At 44.7% G+C, this 20,053-nt stretch overlaps 1 protein-coding gene across 3 annotated transcripts in view; it reads left to right on the forward strand.

Annotated features, from left to right (window-relative positions):
- The window catches only part of LOC106560563 (DENN domain-containing protein 1B), a 259,880-nt gene that overhangs the window by 21,600 nt on the left and 218,227 nt on the right, over positions 1-20,053 (forward strand). For all 3 annotated transcript variants that reach the window (XM_014123560.2, XM_045687897.1, XM_045687898.1), the window contains exon 3: positions 10,115-10,158. In XM_014123560.2, coding sequence (XP_013979035.2) covers positions 10,115-10,158 — 44 coding nt within the window. The remainder of the gene's footprint in view (positions 1-10,114; positions 10,159-20,053) is intronic.

Below are 20,053 nucleotides of genomic sequence, written 5' to 3' on the forward strand. Positions count from 1 at the left end.
TTTTATGAATGAACTTTGAATGTCCTTGGAGTTCAGAGAGTTGGCTTAACGTTGGACCATAGCTAGCTAGCTAACAAGCTTGTGTGTGCATAGCGGCACCAGAATAAAAAATACCTTTTTTGTAGTTAATAAATCCAATGTGAAATGTGATAATTATAGTATCCTTAACTAGCATTGAAAAAGTTAATTCATTCTTCTCGAATAAGAAATCTCTCTCCCTAATTTCTGAAGCAACGTCAGGAGGACTATGCTTCAGAGGGAGGAGGAGGGGCAGGTAGCCTACACACACAGTAGCAAATATTTTTAGCAGGCAGGCAGACAGGCAGGCAGGCAGACAAGCAGGCACGCAGGCAGACAGGCGGACAGAATGCAGGCGGGCAGACACTGGAATACGTTTCTGAGTGACAGTGAGGGCTTTTAAAAATAATGGTTCTGTTACGGAACAGTATAGATCACTTTCATTCTCGGTTCTAATTCTGTTCCTCTAAAAAAGAAATCTGGTTTTCTGTTCTGTTTGTTCCCGAACCAGTTCCCCCCCCCATCATAAATATTTGAATCAAAACCATGCCATGAGAAATAAACCTGTAGCCTTTCCTGTCTGGCATCTCTTTAACCACTCCATACAGTATCTCCTCTGGGGACTGTACTGTTCCTCTGCCAGCCAGCAACCCTCCCTTTTACACTGACGTCCTGGGTACATATGCTTACTGGGAATATGCTGTCGTTTAGATGGGGACTATCGCCCCTTATTTGGGATGCAGCCCATTTTTCACCACAGAATGTAGGTCACAGCCAATGGTTGTCATTATGAGGGACGAGCCGTGCTATTTGTCATCACTCATCATGTGACTAATTTGTGATCACACATGCTGCGTCATTCTCTCAACTGATTGGTTCAGGGGTGTTCTGTTTCTCTGAGTATCATAGGGAATTAGCATATATGCAGTGTTGTCATTGTTTAAGTATGCTAGTGTGTTCAGATCCACCTCCCCATTTTCCTCTTCCTTCATTGTCATAATCCCTCAAGACATTGATCTAGTTCCTGTCTAGTTTTCAAGGTAAGGGAAGAAAACTATTATGTATTTTCTCAGTCACTGGCTAGTAGAGAGGATTGCTGTGATGACCGCAACACGACAATAGGCTAGTGAATACACTGGTTGGCTGCATTCAACCTTGGCCAAGTCATCTCTCTCTAAAGTCCTTGTGTCGTGTTATACCAAGTCATCTTTCCCTAAGGTCCTTGTGTCATGGTAGGACCAATTCATCTCTCCCTAAGGTCCGTGTGTCATGGTAGGCCAAGTCATCTCTCCCTAAGGTCCTTGTGTCGTGTTATACCAAGTCATCTCTCCCTAAGGTCCTTGTGTCGTGTTATACCAAGTCATCTCTCCCTAAGGTCCTTGTGTCGTGTTATACCAAGTCATCTCTCCCTAAGGTCCTTGTGTCATGGTAGGACCAAGTCATCTCTTACTCATAGTTTTGTTTACATGAATCAATGTTGTTGATGCTGACTGAGGCAGGATAACTAAAGAATGAGTGTGTGCTGCTCAGTGTAGCCTGACTAGCCTCAGTGAAAACGGATACCTTTTAATGACAAAAAAAGCTGCAAAATACATCCAGGTTTAGTGTTTTCCATGAAGTAGCCTACACTAACAACCAGAGCTGAGAAACATTTTCACTTGAACTGAAAAAATAGTGAGGTGTGGTGCAACTGAAGCTAAATAGTGAAGTCCATCTATCTACGAGAGAAGGTATTAGAAAGAGAAACACTGCAGGTTTGTCCATCTCCTCTCCATAGCAACAGTATCATGTTGCCTAGTGCCTGCATTCAACCCTTGCAGCAGCGGCAGCAGCGGTGGTGGTGTCTTTCCAGTAGAGATTGATAGCTGTCTGACATGCTTCTCGTGTGAACGTCAGATCCCTGCTACAGTATGACGGCACCAGCGTGTAGACGCCAAAGGCAAAGCTTTACTCTGTCATCATCAGCAGCTAGCAGCCTCTGGGCGCCATATGTACAGTACTCTAGGCTGTGATTACCCTACATGTCACGGAGGGAGATACATCCTTTACACACCATGGATGGGAGAATAGAGGGCTGTCAAAACGGCTAGAAAATTCAAGGCTCAAGGTAGACTTTTCCCCCTAATCTACCCATCTCCCCCCAAACGCCCTAACCTTAACCATTAAGGCAGTGACCTGTATCTGACCCTAGGTCAGTGGTTAGGTACAGCTTGTACCTACTCCCCCTCTAAGCAGGTTATCTGTGGTAGGCTAATCCTCATGTCTTTATGTGTATTTTAGTTTTTCACAGGCACTGTTTTTAAACTGAGGCAGATGGTTGCACCATATGGGGAGAAATGTGTGATTACCTGAAGTATATCTGTTCCAGTGCATCTTTTTCACCCAGACCTGAGGTGGAATGCTCACCGAGCACAGACTCTTCATCTAGAATGTTCTACAAGCATCTAGTTAGGCCTATAATCTGGAACCTAGAGCTGCACAGTAAAATCAAATTCACATTGATATTGCAATATTAACATGTACACTATCCACATTGCAAGAGATCCATATGCAATATTAACATGTACACTATCCACATTGCAAGAGATCCATACCATATGCAATATTAACATGTACACTATCCACATTGCAAGAGATCCATACCATATGCAATATTAACATGTACACTATCCACATTGCAAGAGATCCATACCATATGCAATGTTTTGAAATGCATCTCAGAGGTGTGTAACGTTCGTTTTTGTAGTTTACTTTTTATAGCTCCGCCCCCTGTAACTCAATTAACACAGTAACTCCTCCTTGCTGTTCTGTTAGGTCAAATGGTTGTTCCAGACAAGGACATGCTGCTTTCCACTTTGTGTCTTAATATAAGTCATTCTATTTCTATGTCTATGATTCCAACAGTTCACCCAAGTATTTTGATATATAATGCATGTCAAATCGCAATCACAGTATTTTCGTTAAAAAAAAGAAAGAAATCACAATTAGATTTTTACCCATATCGTGCATCCCTAACCCATCGCCTGTATTCTAGAACTAGAATGTTGTCCTTGTACGTTTGATACTTGGAACTTAGAATTCATATCACAATGTAGGAGTCGAAGACAGTCTTTGATTGTGGAGAGAGAGGAAGTCAGTTCATATGACTTGAGATATCAATGACAGCAAGCATTCTTTTTATAGCCCCCATACACCAACACGTAGTGTGGAGGAAGGCAGCGCTAGCTGACTCGCTGAGGCGTAGCCAGTGTTTGACATAATGTTGGACCAGTATGGAGGCTGACTGGGAACACCAGTGTTGTTATGTTGTGATACGAACGCAGAGCGGAGCCTGTCACAGAGCTCGCCAGCGTCCATATGCTGCTCCGCTCAGTCGTGAAGCTGTGAAATTGGGTTGCTTCCCAACTAGCCTGGAGACGCACTTCTCTCTCGCTCGCTCCCTCGTTTGCTCTCTGTCTCTCTCTGTCTCTCTCTGTCTCTCTCTGTCTCTCTCTGTCTCTGTGTCTGTCTCGACAGATGTAAAATGGGAGAATCCCCAGGCCCTACTTGTATATATGTAGCCTGTATAGTTAGTCTCTGCACAAACCATAAAGTACCTTCAGCAGGAATGCCAACTGTGGTGTTTTCCCCCCCAAAAGGGTGCAGCTGAGAGGCTTCTTCAGGATACACACACAGTACATTGGCCAAGGCCCTATTTTTACCCAATCAGCCACTAACACAGTGTGACCGATCACCGCTAGTAAATTTAAGGACCATATCATCGGTGAGAAGTTTTTCCTTTCTTGGCCCCATTGCCTACTAAGTCAGCATGAAATGTAATGCCATTGGCTGTGTGAGATGGGAGCGGGGAAAGAGGGGAGAAGAACACGTTGTAAACGTCTGAGTGTTCTCATTCAGTGCCAGTTGAAAGATGCCACTTAATCTGCTTACTTCTTTTTAATTGTGAGTTCTGGGGGTAGGGCTCCTCCTGAACAGAATAAGGCTAGTGATCCAGAAGTAAAGCCATGACCAGTTATTCCTCCTTCCTTTAGGGTCCTAACCCCCTCTCACCTCTTTACTCCTTCAGTAGGAAGAAAACTCTTCGTTCCAACAATAGACATTTGGGGCCATATGTTGGTTTGACATCGTCATCAGGTTCACAGCAGGTTACCTTAGTTAACTTTCACTCCAGTGGCTGATGGGATTTTCTCCTGCAGTTCCTTGACTAGCTGGCTCAAAGTCTAGACGGTCTCTGAAGCAGGCCCCTGCGGCCCCTGCGGCCCCTGCGGCCCGATCAGCCATTGTGGATGTTAAGTAGCGGCAGCTTCCTCCCGGCCGGTCGCTACCTCCTCAGTCAGTTACTTAGCGTCTGCTAAGACAATGTCTTTATCCTCAGGCCATACAGGCCCGAGGCCCTAATCCGGACCACTACATACGGTGAAATAAATCTCTTAAAGATAAAAGAGAGAGAGGGAGGGTGAGTGGGGGGGAGAGAGAGAAAGAAGTGATTGCCAAAGCGAGGTTAGAGTGCAGTAGTTTAACCCCTGGCCAAGAAGGAGAGAGGGGGAGAAAGGAAAAGAGAGGGAGAAATGAGGAACAAGGAGAGGCAGGCGTCACAAGGCCCTTCATCTTGCTGTGGGTGTCGAGGAGAAGGGATGCTGACCGGGTTCAACCTTTTTCTTCTGACAAGAGAACTGCTGCTCTCCATATGGAATCTGGCCCCTCTCTTAACGAGCAGGGCTCCTATTCAATCTAACTGCTATCCAGTTGTTTCTGGGATTAGGCAAAAATCAACAATGAAACATTCTTCCTGCGCTGTGAGCAAATGTGTGCCAACTAATTTAGAGATGAGTTATTGGTAACACGTGTAACAATAGGTTTAGGCCTTTAAGTAGCTTATTTATAAACGTTTAATAATACTGTTTGTGAATCGGTAGTAAAAATGTGAGAATCTCCGGTCTCTCCCTCTCTCTCTCTGTGTGTGTCTGTGTGTGTGTGTGTGTGTGTGTGTGTGTGTGTGTGTGTGTGTGTGTGTGTGTGTGTGTGTGTGTGTGTGTGTGTGTGTGTGTGTGTGTGTGTGTGTGTGTGTGTGTGTGTGTGTGTGTGTGTGTGTGTGTGTGTGTGTGTGCCCGTGTGATGTGGTTTGACACCACTCTATTTTTAAACCTGATGCTGTGTGGCTAACATAGAGACGTGGCCGACATCACGTAGAGTCTTAATGAGAAGGTGAAAGGTGACGATTTGGTGCCAACTCTTATTGGCTAAATGTTGTCAATCTGACACACTCTTATTGGCTAAATGTTGTCTGTTTGACTCTCTCTTATTGGCTAAATGTTGTCTATTTAACACTCATTTGTTTTCCACTTAATAGTTGACATCTACAGGTGAAGTGGGAAGTTCACATACACTTTGGTTGGAGTCATTAAAACTTGTTTTTCAACCACTCCACAAATTTCTTGTTAACAAACTATAGTTTTGGCAAGTCGGTTAGGACATCTACTTTGTGCATGACACAAGTCATTTTTCCAACAATTGTTTACAGACAGATTATTTCACTTATAATTCACTGTATCACAATTCCAGTGGGTCAGAAGTTTACATGCACTAAGTTGACTGTGCCTTTAAACAGCTTGGAAAATTCCAGAAAATGATGTCATGGCTTTAGAAGCTTCTGATAGGCTAATTGACATCATTTGAGGTTGGAGGTGTACCTATGGATGTATTTCAAGGCCTACCTTCAAACTCGGTGCCTCTTTGCTAGACATCATGGAAAAATCCAAATAAATCAGTCAAGATCTCAGGAAAAAAAAGTTGTAGACCTCCACAAGTCTGGTTCATCCTTGGTCGCAATTTCCAAATACCTGAAGGTACCACGTTCATCTGTACACACAATAGTATGCAAGTATAAACACCATGGGACCACACAGCCGTCATACCGCTCAGGAAGGAGATGCGTTCTGTCTCCTGGAGATGAACGTACTTTGGTGTGAAAAGTGCAAATCAATCCCAGAACAACAGCAAAGGACCTTGTGAAGATGCTGGAGGAAACAGGTACAAAGTATCTATATCCACAGTAAAACGAGTCCTATATCAACATAACCTGAAAGGCCGCTCAGCAAGGAAGAAGCCACTGCTCCAAAACCGCCATAAAAAAAGCCAGACTACGGTTTGCAACTGCACATGGGGACAAAGATCGTACTTTTTTGAAAAATGTCTTCTGGTCTGATGAAACAAAAATAGAACTGTTTGGCCATTATGACCATCGTTATGTTTGGAGGAAAAAGGGGGAGGATTGCAAGCCAAAGAACACCATCCCAACCGTGAAGCACCGTGGTGGCAGCATCATGTTGTGGGGGTGCTTTGCTGCAGGAGGGACTGGTGCACTTCACAAAATAGATGGCATCATGAGGTAGGAAATCTGGATATATTGAAGCAACATCTCAAGACATCAGTCAGGAAGTTAAAGCTTGGTCACACATGGGTCTTCCAAATGGACAATGACCCCAAGCATACTTCCAAAGTTGTGGTAAAATGGCTTAAGGACCACAAAGTCAAGGTATTGGAGTGGCCATCACAAAGCCCTGACCTCAATCCCATAGAAAATTTGTGGGCAGAACTGAAAAAGCATGTGCGAGCAAGGAGGTCTACAAACCTGACTCAGTTACACCAGCTCTGTTGGAGGAATGGGCCATAATTCACCCAACTTATTGTGGGAAGCTTGTGGAAGGCTACCCAAAACGTTTGATGCAAGTTAAACAATTTAAAGGTAATGCTACCAAATACTAATTGAGTGTATCTAAACTTCTGACCCACTGGGAATGTGATGAAGAAATAAAAGCTGAAATAAATCTTTCTACTATTATTCTGACATTTCACATTCTTAAAATAAGGTGGTGATCCTAACTGACCTAAGACAGCGAATTGTTACTAGGATTAAATGTCAGGAATTGTGAAAAACTGAGTTGAAATGTATTTGGCTGAGGTGTATGTAAACTTCCAACTTCAACTGTATGTGTCCATCCGCTCGTTGCTTTCATATTTACTCTGAAGTGGTGGTAGGTGGTGTCGAAGGGGAATGGGCTGCTATTTATTTTACTTATTTACTTTCTCTCTCTCAGATACATACACACACACACCCACTGTCTCCCTCAATCATTTACCTATTAGCCCCCCTGCCCCCCTCTCATCCCATATCAAAGCACTGCATTTCGACTTTTAAAGACCAGCGTCGGTGGAATGTTCAAACATTGATTTGCCACTGACCCTGGCTGCAGGTTGCTGCTGGTTGTCTGGACTGCTGGGGGGCTGACCGCGTGTTGCCTCTCTGCACGTTGCCTGTCCCAGATTAGCCATGCTTGAAGCCCACAGGGATAAATTAACACACACTCACCCACAGGAGAAAGAAGGACTAGGTGTGAGTCACTCACTGCTTTCTCCTTGTCACTCTCACTGTCAAAGCCAACATGTTGTCAGTGGATGGGAGTCAGTGGATGGGAGTCAGTGGATGGGAGGAAGTGGGGATGTTTTCTACTGGTGTGAATGGATATGTTCCAGGACAGTTGGTGTTTTCATGTATACAGCAACCTTCACCTTAACCCCCCTAACTTTCACCTGAACCCTCCTAACCTTCACCTTAACCCTCCACAACCTTCACCTTAACCCCCCTCACCTTCACCTTAACCCCCCCTCACCTTCACCTTAACCCACCCTCACCTTTACCTTACATACATTTTAGTCATTTAGCAGACGCTCTTATTACAGTAGTGAATACATACATTTCATTTTATGCATTTATTTTCTTTGTATTTTTTTTTGTACTGGCCCCCCGTGGGAATCGAACCCACAACCCTGGCGTTGCACACGCCATGCTGGCGTTGCAAACACCATGCTCTACCAACTGAGCCACACCTTCACCTTAACCACCCCTCACCTTCACCTTAGCCTCACCTTCACCTTAACCCCCCCTCACCTTCACCTTCACCCCCCCTCACCTTCACCTTAACCCTCCTAAACTTCCCCTTAAACCTCCGTAAACTTCACCTTAACCCTCTGTAAACTTCACCTTAACCCTCTGTAAGCTTCTCCTTAACCTCCCTAAGCTTCACCTTAACCTCCCTAAGCTTCACCTTAACCTCCCTAAGCTTCACCTTAAGTAGTGAGGTGGAGTGAGGAGCAAGGGAGAGGGAGTGAGGGCGAGAGTGGAGGAGTTTAGGGAGAGAGCAAAAGGAGTGATGGGGGAGTTTAGGGAGAGAGCAAATGGAGTGATGGGGGAGTTGGGGAGAGGAGGAGGAGAGAGAGAGAGAGGACAGAGGGTGCGGAGTTGGGGATAAGAGTGAGTAGAAGGCAGAGAAAGGGAGAGGGAAATAAAGATGAGGGAAGGGAGTTGGGGAGAGTTCCAGTCAGGGGAGAGAGTTCCAGTCAGGAGAGAGAGGACAGAGGGAAGGGAGTTGAGCGTTCCAGTCAGGGGAGAGAGGACAGAGGGAAGGGAGTTGGGGAGAGTTCCAGTCAGGAGAGAGAGGACAGAGGGAAGGGAGTTGGGGAGAGTTCCAGTCAGGAGAGAGAGTGGAAAGATGGAGACACTTCATTCTTTCTCTCTCTGTGTGGTAGGGGTTCCTATCCTCTCACCCATAAAAACAGCATAACATTGCCCTGGTGGCTCAGCAAGAGGGGGTGGAGGAGTGCATGTTTAGGGATGAAGGGGTTTATGTATTTGTGGTGGCAGGCTGAAAGGGTGGAGGGATGGTGGGTGTATTTTGGGATGGAGTCCTCTAGGGGAGCAGAGAGTGTCTTTGTCTGGGCCTTTTTAGAGGAGGCCTGTGAAAACATCCAACAGGATTATGGAAGGCAACTTTGATTCTGTCTGTTTGCTCCTTTTGCCTGTTTGTCTTCACGGGTGAGAAATGTGGTCTGTTTATGATGTGTGTCTGTGTCCTTGTGAGAGGGAGATTACAATTTAGTCTCCCAGAATGAAACTTGGTGCCAACATGCCGGCTGTTGAAATTCTAAATCTAAAATAACATTTTCTTAGCCCACTGGCCCAGTTTCCCGGATCCAGATTAAGGCTATTTCTGGAGTTGTGGTCTGGACTTCGGAACTCTATCACTGTGGAAACAATGTTTACCAGAAGCCTCTTTGATAGTGACACTACGTCCGTGAACTCTTCCTCATGTAGACTTTACGATAGACCTGGGGAACGTTCAGCAGGACGCAACGTTTTGAAACGTTCAGAGAAATATGCTATGTAGCCCAAACATGCCTCTCTGACATGTAGAACAAGGAATCACATCGGCTCTATTAATTTCTGTCTACAACGTTCAACAACGTTTGGCTACTGAACGTGGACCTGGTGGTAGAAATAGTATTTGTTTACTTTCCAGTCCTTTTCGAAGAGCTTGAGCTGGCTAACTGTGGGGTGGGTTTGACACTTTTGGGACTATTCCTTTGCCATGATCTCTGTCATATTGTTGCTTGGTCTAGGCCACTCTGTGGTAACACTGTAGGCCTAATTACCACATCTGCTAGATAGTACTGACGTATTGTTGCATAGGATTACTTGGGTAATTGCTAGTAATGGAGATGATGGAATGATTTTTGTTATTATTACACAAGCGGAATAACAAAAATCACTCCACTTGCTGTGGATTCTAGATGTTCACGTGTCTTAAAATGCATGGCAGTGTTACTTAATGTTTAGAAATGAATACAGAGACAACCGTGAGCCCTTTGCACCAACATAATTCATCACTGCCAATTCTCTCTCCATCTACGACAAACACACGGGGGGCAGGATGTGTTGTAAATTACTGTAGGTGCAGGTCTGACTTCCACACGCCCAAGCAGGGATGATGTGGGGTATAATATCACATCATATCTACATGGAGGAGACACATTAGCATATTGGAGACCCGCATCCTCCGTCTCTCCACAGTGTTCGCTAACTGCTTGTGTGTGTGTGTGTGTGTGTGTGTGTGTGTGTTACTATCTGAATGTGTGTGTGCTGACTGGCGGCAGCCACCCTTGCCCCCACCCCTCTCATTAATATGTATGTGCTCTGAGGCAGCGCTGCGAAGGCTGTGTTTCTCACCGCTGATTAATGCTGTCTGTCAATTACCTCCAGATCCTACGGTGCGGTGGAGCTTCCCCCAGGACTACACAGACCAGGTTGGAAACGCACACGCTAACACACACACACACACACACACGCTAACACACACCAGGGTTTTCCGTTAGTCGGTAATAGCCGGCTTTTGGCCCCAAAATAATAAAGTTAGAATAGCCGATAAATAAAATTGGCAACAATTGTCCGGGAGAAGAAGAGAAAAATCCTGTTGCTAAATAATGTTTATTAGTCTATTTATTGATGAAATGTTTTATTTTGATTTTATTTCACCTTTATTCAATCAGGTAGGCAAGTTGAGAACAAGTTCTCATTTACAACTGCTACCTGGCCAAGATAAAGCAAAGCAGTGCGACACAAACAACAACACAGAGTTACACATGGAATAAACAAGCGTACAGTCAATAACACAATAGAAAAAAGCAAGTTTATATACAGTGTGTGCAAATGGCGTGAGGAGGTAAGGCAATAAATAGGCCATAGTAGCGAAGTAGTTACAGTTTAGCAAATTAACACTGGAGTGATAGATGTGCAGTTGTGTGATGTGCAAGTAGAAATACTGGTGTGCAAAACAGCAGAAAAGTAAATAAAACCAGTATGGGGATGAGGTAGGTAGATTGGATGCACTATTTACAGTTGGGCTGCGTACACTGCAGTGATCAGTTAGCTGCTCAGATAGCTGATGTTTCAAGTTAGTGAAGGAAATATAAGTCTCCAGCTTCAGCGATTTTTGCAATTCGTTCCAGTAGTTGGCAGCAGAGAACTGGAAGGAAAGGTGGCCAAAGGAGGTGTTGGCTTTGGGGATGACCAGTGAGATAGTGGGGCAAAAAAGTATTTAGTCAGCCACCAATTGTGTAAGTTCTCCCACTTAAAGATGAGAGAGGCCTGTAATTTTCATCATAGGTACACGTCAACTATGACAGACAAAATGAGAAAAAAAATTCCAGAAAATCACGTTGTAGGATTTTTAATGAATTTATTTGCAAATTATGGTGGAAAATAAGTATTTGGTCACCTACAAACAAGCAAGATTTCTGGCTCTCACAGACCTGTAACTTCTTCTTTAAGAGGCTCTTCTGTCCTCCACTCGTTACCTGTATTAATGGCACTTGTTTGAACTTGTTATCAGTATAAAAGACACCTGTCCACAACCTCAAACAGTCACACTCCAAACTCCACTATGGCCAAGACCAAAGAACTGTCAAAGGACACCAGAAACAAAATTGTAGAGCTGCACCAGGCTGGGAAGACTGAATCTGCAATAGGTAAGCAGCTTGGTTTGAAGAAATCAACTGTGGGAGCAATTATTAGGAAATGGAAGACATACAAGACCACTGATAATCTCCACGCAAGATCTGACCCCGTGGGGTCAAAATGATCACAAGAACGGTGAGCAAAAATCCCAGAAGCACACGGGGGGACCTAGTGAATGACCAGCCGAGAGCTGGGACCAAAGTAACAAAGCCTACCATCAGTAACACACTACGCCGCCAGGGACTCAAATCCTGCAGTGCAAGATGTGTCCCCCTGCTTAAGCCAGTACATGTCCAGGCCCGTCTGAAGTTTGCAAGAGAGCATTTGGATGATCCAGAAGAGGATTGGGAGAATGTCAGATGAAACCAAAATAGAACTTTTTGGTAAAAACTCAACTCGTCGTGTTTGGAGGAAAAAGAATGCTGAGTTGCATCCAAAGAACACCATATCTACTGTGAAGCATGGGGGTGGAAACATCATGCTTTGGGGCTGTTTTTCTGCAAAGGGACCAGGACGACTGATCCGTGTAAAGGAAAGATTGAATGGGGCCATGTATCGTGAGATTTTGAGTGAAAACCTCCTTCCATCAGCAAGGGCATTGAAGATAAAACGTGGCTGGGTCTTTCAGCATGACAATGATCCCAAACACACCGCCCGGGCAACGAAGGAGTGGCTTCGTAAGAAGCATTTCAAGGTCCGGGAGTGGCCTAGCCAGTCTCCAGATCTCAACCCCATAGAAAATCTTTGGAGGGAGTTGAAAGTCCGTGTTGCCCAGCGACAGCCCCAAAACATCACTGCTCTAGAGGAGATCTGCATGGAGGAATGGGCCAAAATACCAGCAACAGTGTGTGAAAACCTTGTGAAGACTTACAGAAAACGTTTGACCTGTGTCATTGCCAACAAAGGGTATATACAGTAACAAAGTATTGAGAAACTTTTTTTATTGACCAAATACTTATTTTCCACCATAATTTGCAAATAAATTCATTAAAAATCCTACAATGTGATTTTCTTCGTTTTCTTTCTCATTTTGTCTGTCATTATTGACGTGTACCTATGATGAAAATTACAGGCCTCTCTCTTTTTAAGTGGGAGAACTTGCACAATTGGTGGCTGACTAAATACTTTTGCCCCACTGTATACCTGCTGGAGCACGTGCAGGGGTGGGTGTTGTTATCGTGACCAGTGAACTGAGATAAGGTGGGGCTTTACCTAGCATAGATTTATAGATGACCTGGAGCCAGTGGGTCTGGCGACGAATATGTAGCGAGGGCCAGCCGACCTGACCACACAGGTCGCAGTGGTGGGTGGTATAAGGGGCTTTGGTAACAAAACGGATGGCACTGTGATAGACTGCATCCACTTTGCTGAGTAGAGTATTGGAAGCTATTTTGTAAATTACATCGCCGAAGTCGAGGATCGGTAGGATAGTCAGTTTTACGGGGGTATGTTTGGCGGCGTTAAAATACATTTGAATGGTCATGCTTATCAGTTTCTATGGCTCAGTTGGTAGAGCATGGTGTTTGCAATGGTGTTTGCAACGCCAGGGTTGTGGGTTCGATTCCCACGGGGGGCCAGTACGGAGAAGAAAGAAAAAAAACATGTATGAAAGGAATTGAAATGTATGCATTCACTACTGTAAGTCGCTCTGGATAAGAGCCTCTGCTAAATGACTAAAATGTAAAATGTAGGTTAATTTGCTACATTTAGTGGAATTAAATTGGTGCGTGTATACAGTATATTGGTTATGTATCTTATCACACGCGTACAGCATACAGATACAGAGATGCTGCTACAGCGTCTCAAACAGCACTCTCATCGGCAACTGAAGGCAGGCTTCATCAGCGCGTCACACACCACTTTGCAATGAGCTGGAGGCAGTATGCATTTTGAAAAAATACACTTAAAGCTGCAATGTGTCACTGTTTGTGCGACCCTGACCAAATTCACATAGAAATTTGAGTTATAGATCTGTCATTCTCATTGAAAGTAACTCTAAGAGGGATGTAGATCTATTTTATGTGCGCTATTTCTATACCTCCAATTCTTATGTTTTGCTCTTACTTTCAGTTTTCCACACCAGCTTCAAACGGCTGAAAATAAACTCTGCAAAAAAAATATTTGTAAAAATCCAAATAACTTCAGATCTTCATTGTAAAGGGTTTAAACACTGTTTCTCATGCTTGTTCAATGAACCATAAACAATTAATGAACATGCACCTGTGGAATGGTTAAGACACAAACAGCTTACAGACGGTAGGCAATTAAGGTCACAGTTATGAAAACTATGGACACCAAAGAGGCCTTTCTACTGACTCTGAAAAACACCAAAAGAATGATGCCCAAGGTCCCTGCTCATCTGCATGAACATGCCTTAGGCATGCTGCAAGGAGGCATGAGGACTGCAGATGTGGCCAGGGCAATAAATTGCGATGTCCGTTCTGTGAGACGCCTAAGACAGCGCTACAGGGAGACAGGACGGACAGTTGATCGTCTTCGCAGTGGCAGACCACGCGTAACAACACCTGCACAGGATCGGTACATTAAACAGATATATTTCATTGCGATTTAGAAGGTACAATAATTTCTGTGTTTTAGATGGTGAAATTATTCTCTACACTATACTTGCTTGTTTTGTCACAGAAACTGAAATTAGCTGAAATATTAGAATTTTAGCAACCAGGAAATGGTGATTTCTGCGTAGTGCATCTTTTAATTGTTTGATTTATTACATATTATGAGGCATGTTTTACCTTGCTTCAAAGGAGCCTAGCCAAAATCAGACCGTTTCCGTGCGTGCGATTATTTTATATCGACTTTCTTTCATTGTCCAGTAGCCAAAGGCAGATTCCTAGTCATATTATCAACCCATGCTAGTTGTTGCATCTTTAGATCTCCTCTCTACATTTCTAATGGATATTTTCGTTTTTGTCATCTTACATGTGCAGTGCCCTTTTGACAACTTTGTTTTCCCTCCAATTGCATTATGGAACGAGCATTTACACGTTGCCTACTGCCTTCTCTCTCACTCTCACTCTCTCTCTCACTCTTCCCTTCTCATAGTGATCTTTCTCTCTCCCTCCCTCAAACTCTCTCTGTCCCCCCTGCCTTAACTTCTCTCTCACTTAGGGCTGGGTGGTTTACTGTATTTCATTATCCCGTTATTGATGCACGGACCGGTTTTGGTTTTTACATTATCTTCTAAAACGGTGTTTCAATGTTTGGTTTGTTAAATGTGATACACTGCTCTGTTTTGATAGTTTACTCCAATACTTGAGTCGTCTCTCTCACCAAGCCCTGCCCCCTGTCACTCAAGGAGCGTAGTTGTTGTTTTGCTGGACCACGAGATCATTTGCAACCGTTCAATCTTCAGACTGCATGGTCAATACAGCAGATGCAACGATATGTTGATGACAACGATGTTGCTTTCCACTTTGCTTATTAAAATAAATCCACAAGCGTTCTATAATTATACTATTAGTTTGTGTATCTTACTGTCAGCAAACTGCTAGTTGGTCTTTTCTTAGCAAGTTGTTGCTAAAATTGTGTTAGCTGCTAATGCTAATCGCTTGCTAGCTAGATAATAAATTATACCAGTGCTGGTGTAGCCAAAATCAGCATGTTGTTTCTGCAAAGGCATCTTCTGAATCCGAGAGGAACAGGCGAAGCATGAATGTTAGCTAGCTACATGAAGTAAGAGAGAACATTTCATGTAGCCAGACATTATAGCACGTGTCCCGAACCTTTTCTAGCATGAGAGCTACTTTTAAAAATTAAACATGTCGCAAGCTACTTTTTTTCCTTAGCTTTCAAATAGGCACGTTATTCACTTCTCCTCGATCTCTGCAACTCTTCCCACACAGACAGACGGGTAATAATGCTGGACATTATTTGGCAGATATTGTGTTAGGTTTGGCTTTTGAAGCCAACAGTGGCTAACAAGGGGTGGGATAATGTGAATGTTGCGTTGACTATGTAGTAGCTGGGAGCTTGCAGTGTCTGTGATAAACCGGTTAGAGACCCCTGGATTATAGTGTCCCACTCCCCTGGGAAACACTGACCAACACTTTGGTTCCTAACCTGTCACAATAACGCCTCCATAGAGATCCTATTAGTATTCAAATTCCTAATTCTATGAATGCCTCCCGGGCTTTTTCATTTGTTGTCATGTCAAACAACACTGGATTCAAATTTGCCGCTATTATATTCTAACTATAGAATTAGAATAATCATTATATTTCCCTATTTCCAACAGTTCACCCAAGTGTTTTGAAATCGCAAGTCATATTGCATCTCTCTCCCCTCTCCCTCAACCTCTCTTCTCCCCTCTCCCTCAACCTCTCTTCTCCCCTCTCCCTCAACCTCTCCCCTCCCTCCTCCTCCCTCCCTCCCTCCCTCCCTCCCCCTCCCTCCCCCCTCCCTTACTCATCCTGCTATCCTGTGCGAACCCCCACCTCTTCTCTCCCCGCCTCCTCCACTCCCCTCCTCTCTCTTTCTCTCACTTTCAGTGAACGGCTGTTCCTGGTAATGAAAGCAGTGAGCAGGTCTTCAATAACTGACGAATCAGTAATTATCGTGCAACCGTGACAGGAATGCACTCGGTTTCCTCGCTCTCTTGGTCTTCCTTTTTGTCTTCACTTCACTCATTTTATGTCTTCCATTCTCTTTCCTTCTCTCTCTCCCTCTCGTTTTTAAAACACCACTATGGTAAAAGAGACCTTAAAGCCTCCCTCCCAATAGCTATACCACCACTCATTATAAATCGTCTCATTTGACAACTTCCGCCATGTGAGGGTGATGCTGGGGATCATTTATGCAGAGTGGGAAAGGAACAGGAATCGCATGTGAATCTGTTGCATTCCAAACCTGTTGTACTGAGGGTTTGAAATCATTTTACTACGGCAACGCTTTCACGGTGAAAATGTACATCATTGTCCCTGCCATGTCCTTATCTTCTCCTCCTTATCTTCTCCTCCTTATCTTCTTCTCCTCCTCTTCTGCCTGGAAACTAAGAGGGCTCACAGCTTTCCATTTTGACACACCTAGTATCTGCTCTGTCATTGGTTGATGTGGTGGTCACCATGGCACACCAGTGACTTCTGTTAGTTTCCCCGTTAGCCTCTACATGACTTATTCATTACCAAAGGATGAAACAACCCTGAAACCACATGGTGATTGGTTCCCTCTCTCTGACTGGGATCTTCACAGAATGACAGTTTAGCTCCGCCTTCCCAGCTGATGATAACATCATAATATTTGCACTGATTATGTAAATCTGTAAATAAATGACAATAAATGTTAATACTGGTCGTAGTTCCAGTAGTGATTTCTGACTCGGGCGCGGTTTCCGTGCCGTACCTCTTCGAGATGTGTGAGCAGTGGGTTTAACACCACCCTATTGTGGTCATACAAACAAGGGATGAGACGGAGGGAATAAAGGAATGGAGGGATGTGGCGGAGGTATGGACCATATTGTGGTGTGACCAGGCCACAGTGTTGAAAGGTGTTGTACATCACACTAGGGGATCTGTCTGTCTGTCTGCTGTCCCCTAATACAACTACATCACACTAGGGGATCTGTCTGTCTGTCTGCTGTCCCCTAATACAACTACATCACACTAGGGGATCTGTCTGTCTGTCTGCTGTCCCCTAATACAACTACATCACACTAGGGGATCTGTCTGCTGTCCCCTAATACAACTACATCACACTAGGGGATCTGTCTGTCTGTCTGTCTGCTGTCCCCTAATACAACTACATCACACTAGGGGATCTGTCTGTCTGTCCCCTAATACAACTACATCACACTAGGGGATCTGTCTGTCTGTCTGTCTGTCTGTCTGCTGTCCCCTAATACAACTACATCACACTAGGGGATCTGTCTGCTGTCCCCTAATACAACTACATCACACTAGGGGATCTGTCTGTCTGTCCCCTAATACAACTACATCACACTAGGGGATCTGTCTGTCTGTCTGTCTGTCTGTCTGTCTGTCTGTCTGTCTGTCTGTCTGTCTGTCTGTCTGTCTGTCTGTCTGTCTGTCTGTCCCCTAATACAACTACATCACACTAGGGGATCTCTGTCTGTCTGTGTCTGTCTGTCTGTCTGTCTGTCTGTCTGTCTGTCTGTCTGCTGTCCCCAAATACAACTACATCACACTAGGGGATCTGTCTGTCTGTCTGCTGTCCCCTAATACAACTACATCACACTAGGGGATCTGTCTGTCTGTCTGTCTGTCTGTCTGTCTGTCTGTCTGTCTGTCTGTCTGCTGTCCCCAAATACAACTACATCACACTAGGGGATCTGTCTGTCTGTCTGTCTGTCTGTCTGTCTGTCTGTCTGTCTGTCTGTCTGTCTGTCTGTCCCCTAATACAACTACATCACACTAGGGGATCTGTCTGTCTGTCTGCTGTCCCCAAATACAACTACATCACACTAGGGGATCTGTCTGTCTGTCTGCTGTCCCCTAATACAACTACATCACACTAGGGGATCTGTCTGTCTGTCTGTCTGCTGTCCCCTAATACAACTACATCACACTAGGGGATCTGTCTGTCTGCTGTCCCCTAATACAACTACATCACACTAGGGGATCTGTCTGTCTGTCTGCTGTCCCCTAATACAACTACATCACACTAGGGCGTTTCTGTGGTCCCTCAACTACATCACACTAGGGGATCTGTCTGTCTGTCCCCTAATACAACTACATCACACTAGGGGATCTGTCTGTCTGCTGTCCCCTAATACAACTACATCACACTAGGGGATCTGTCTGTCTGTCCCCTAATACAACTACATCACACTAGGGGATCTGTCTGTCTGTCTGCTGTCCCCTAATACAACTACATCACACTAGGGGATCTGTCTGTCTGTCTGTCTGTCTGCTGTCCCCTAATACAACTACATCACACTAGGGGATCTGTCTGTCTGTCTGTCTGTCTGTCTGCTGTCCCCTAATACAACTACATCACACTAGGGGATCTGTCTGTCTGCTGTCCACTAATTGCCTACAACTAGATCACTGTGTCTGTCATAGGGGCGAGAGGGAATGATTGGGGAAGAGAGAAAGGATGATGATCGGGAGAGAGAAGGAAATTAACAGCAAGATGAAAAAAGAGAAACACAAGGAAACAGAAAGAAAATGATGGAGAACTTTTCATAGTGAAGCTGTCAGAACGTTAAGTAGCATTAAGTAACAAGTGTTACTGTTTCCCCTCCCTCTCTCTCCTTTCTCACTCGCTCTCTGTCTCTCATCTATTTACCATCTTGCTCTCTCTCTCTCTCTCTCTCTCTCTCTCTCTCTCTCTTGTTATCTGTCTCTCTCTCTGTTGTTGACCACATTGTGCGCGTGGATGAGATGGCTAGTGTAGCTATTATATACCGTGGTGTGACTGTGTGCAGACGGCTTGGCCTTTCCCCCACTGGTCGGCAGCCAGAAAGGCCTGTATACTATTCACACAGCTCATTACCAGGTCTAGGCTCATTTTCCTCTTTGTGGTTCCGCACTGCAACCGAGAGACAGAGAGCTGCAGTCGGTCAATCAGTCAGTCACTCCTCTTTTCTCCAGGAGCGGCGCAGCATATGGCTGCAGCCGCTAACAGTCTCCTCAGGCTTCCTTTTGTTTGGCCCGGTATTGTTGCTCGGCGTAATGACAGTTGTAGGCCGTAGGATCAGGGTGGAGGGGTTAGTCGACCCTGGGGAGGAGGCAGGCAGACAAGAGTGTGGATTATGGAAATGCCAATTGATTTTTTTCCTGTTCTGTGTTAGAATAGAGGCTCAAAGGGGAGCAGACTGCAGGATGGCATGCCAGGGCGGTGTCATATGAAGTGAAAAACGCTCTCTCCATCTCGCTCTCTCCATCTCTCCCTCTTCATCTCTCGCACTCTCCATCTCTCACACTCTCCATTTCTCTCTCTCTCTCTCTCTCTCTCTCTCTCTCTCTCTCTCTCTCTCTCTCTCTCTCTTCTCCATATCTCTCTCTCTCTCTCTCTCTCTCTCTCTCTCTCTCTCTCTCTCTCCATTTCTCTCTCTCCATTTCTCTCTCCCTCTACATTTTTCTCTCTCACCATCTCTCCCTCTCTCTCCATTTCTCTATCTCTCTCTCCATTTCTCTCCATTTCTCTCTCTCCATTTCTCTCTCTCCATTTCTCTCTCTCCATTTCTCTCACTTCATTTCTCTCTCCATTTCTCTCTCTCTCCATCTCTTCATTTCTCTCTCCATTTCTCTCTCTCTCCATCTCTCGCTCTCCATCTCTCGCTCTCCATTTCTCTCTCTCTCGCTCTCCATTTCTCTCTCACTCCATCTCTCTCTCACTCCATCTCTCTCTCACTCATCTCTCTCTCTCACTCATCTCTCTCTCTCACTCATCTCTCTCTCTCACTCCATCTCTCTCTCTCATCTCCTCTCTCACTCCATCTCTCACTCCATCTCTCACTCCATCTCTCTCTCCATCTCTCTCTCTCACTCCATCTCTCTCTCTCACTCCATCTCTCTCTCTCTCCATTTGTCTCTCTCTCTCCATTTGTCTCTCTCTCTCCATTTGTCTCTCTCTCTCCATTTGTCTCTCTCTCTCCATTTGTCTCTCTCTCTCCATTTGTCTCTCTCTCTCCATTTGTCTCTCTCTCTCTCTCCATTTGTCTCTCTCTCCATTTGTCTCTCTCTCTCCATTTCTCTCTCTCCATTT

This window comes from Salmo salar, chromosome ssa10 (assembly GCF_905237065.1).
Source record: "Salmo salar chromosome ssa10, Ssal_v3.1, whole genome shotgun sequence".
In the NCBI taxonomy this organism is placed as follows: Eukaryota; Metazoa; Chordata; class Actinopteri; order Salmoniformes; family Salmonidae; genus Salmo; species Salmo salar.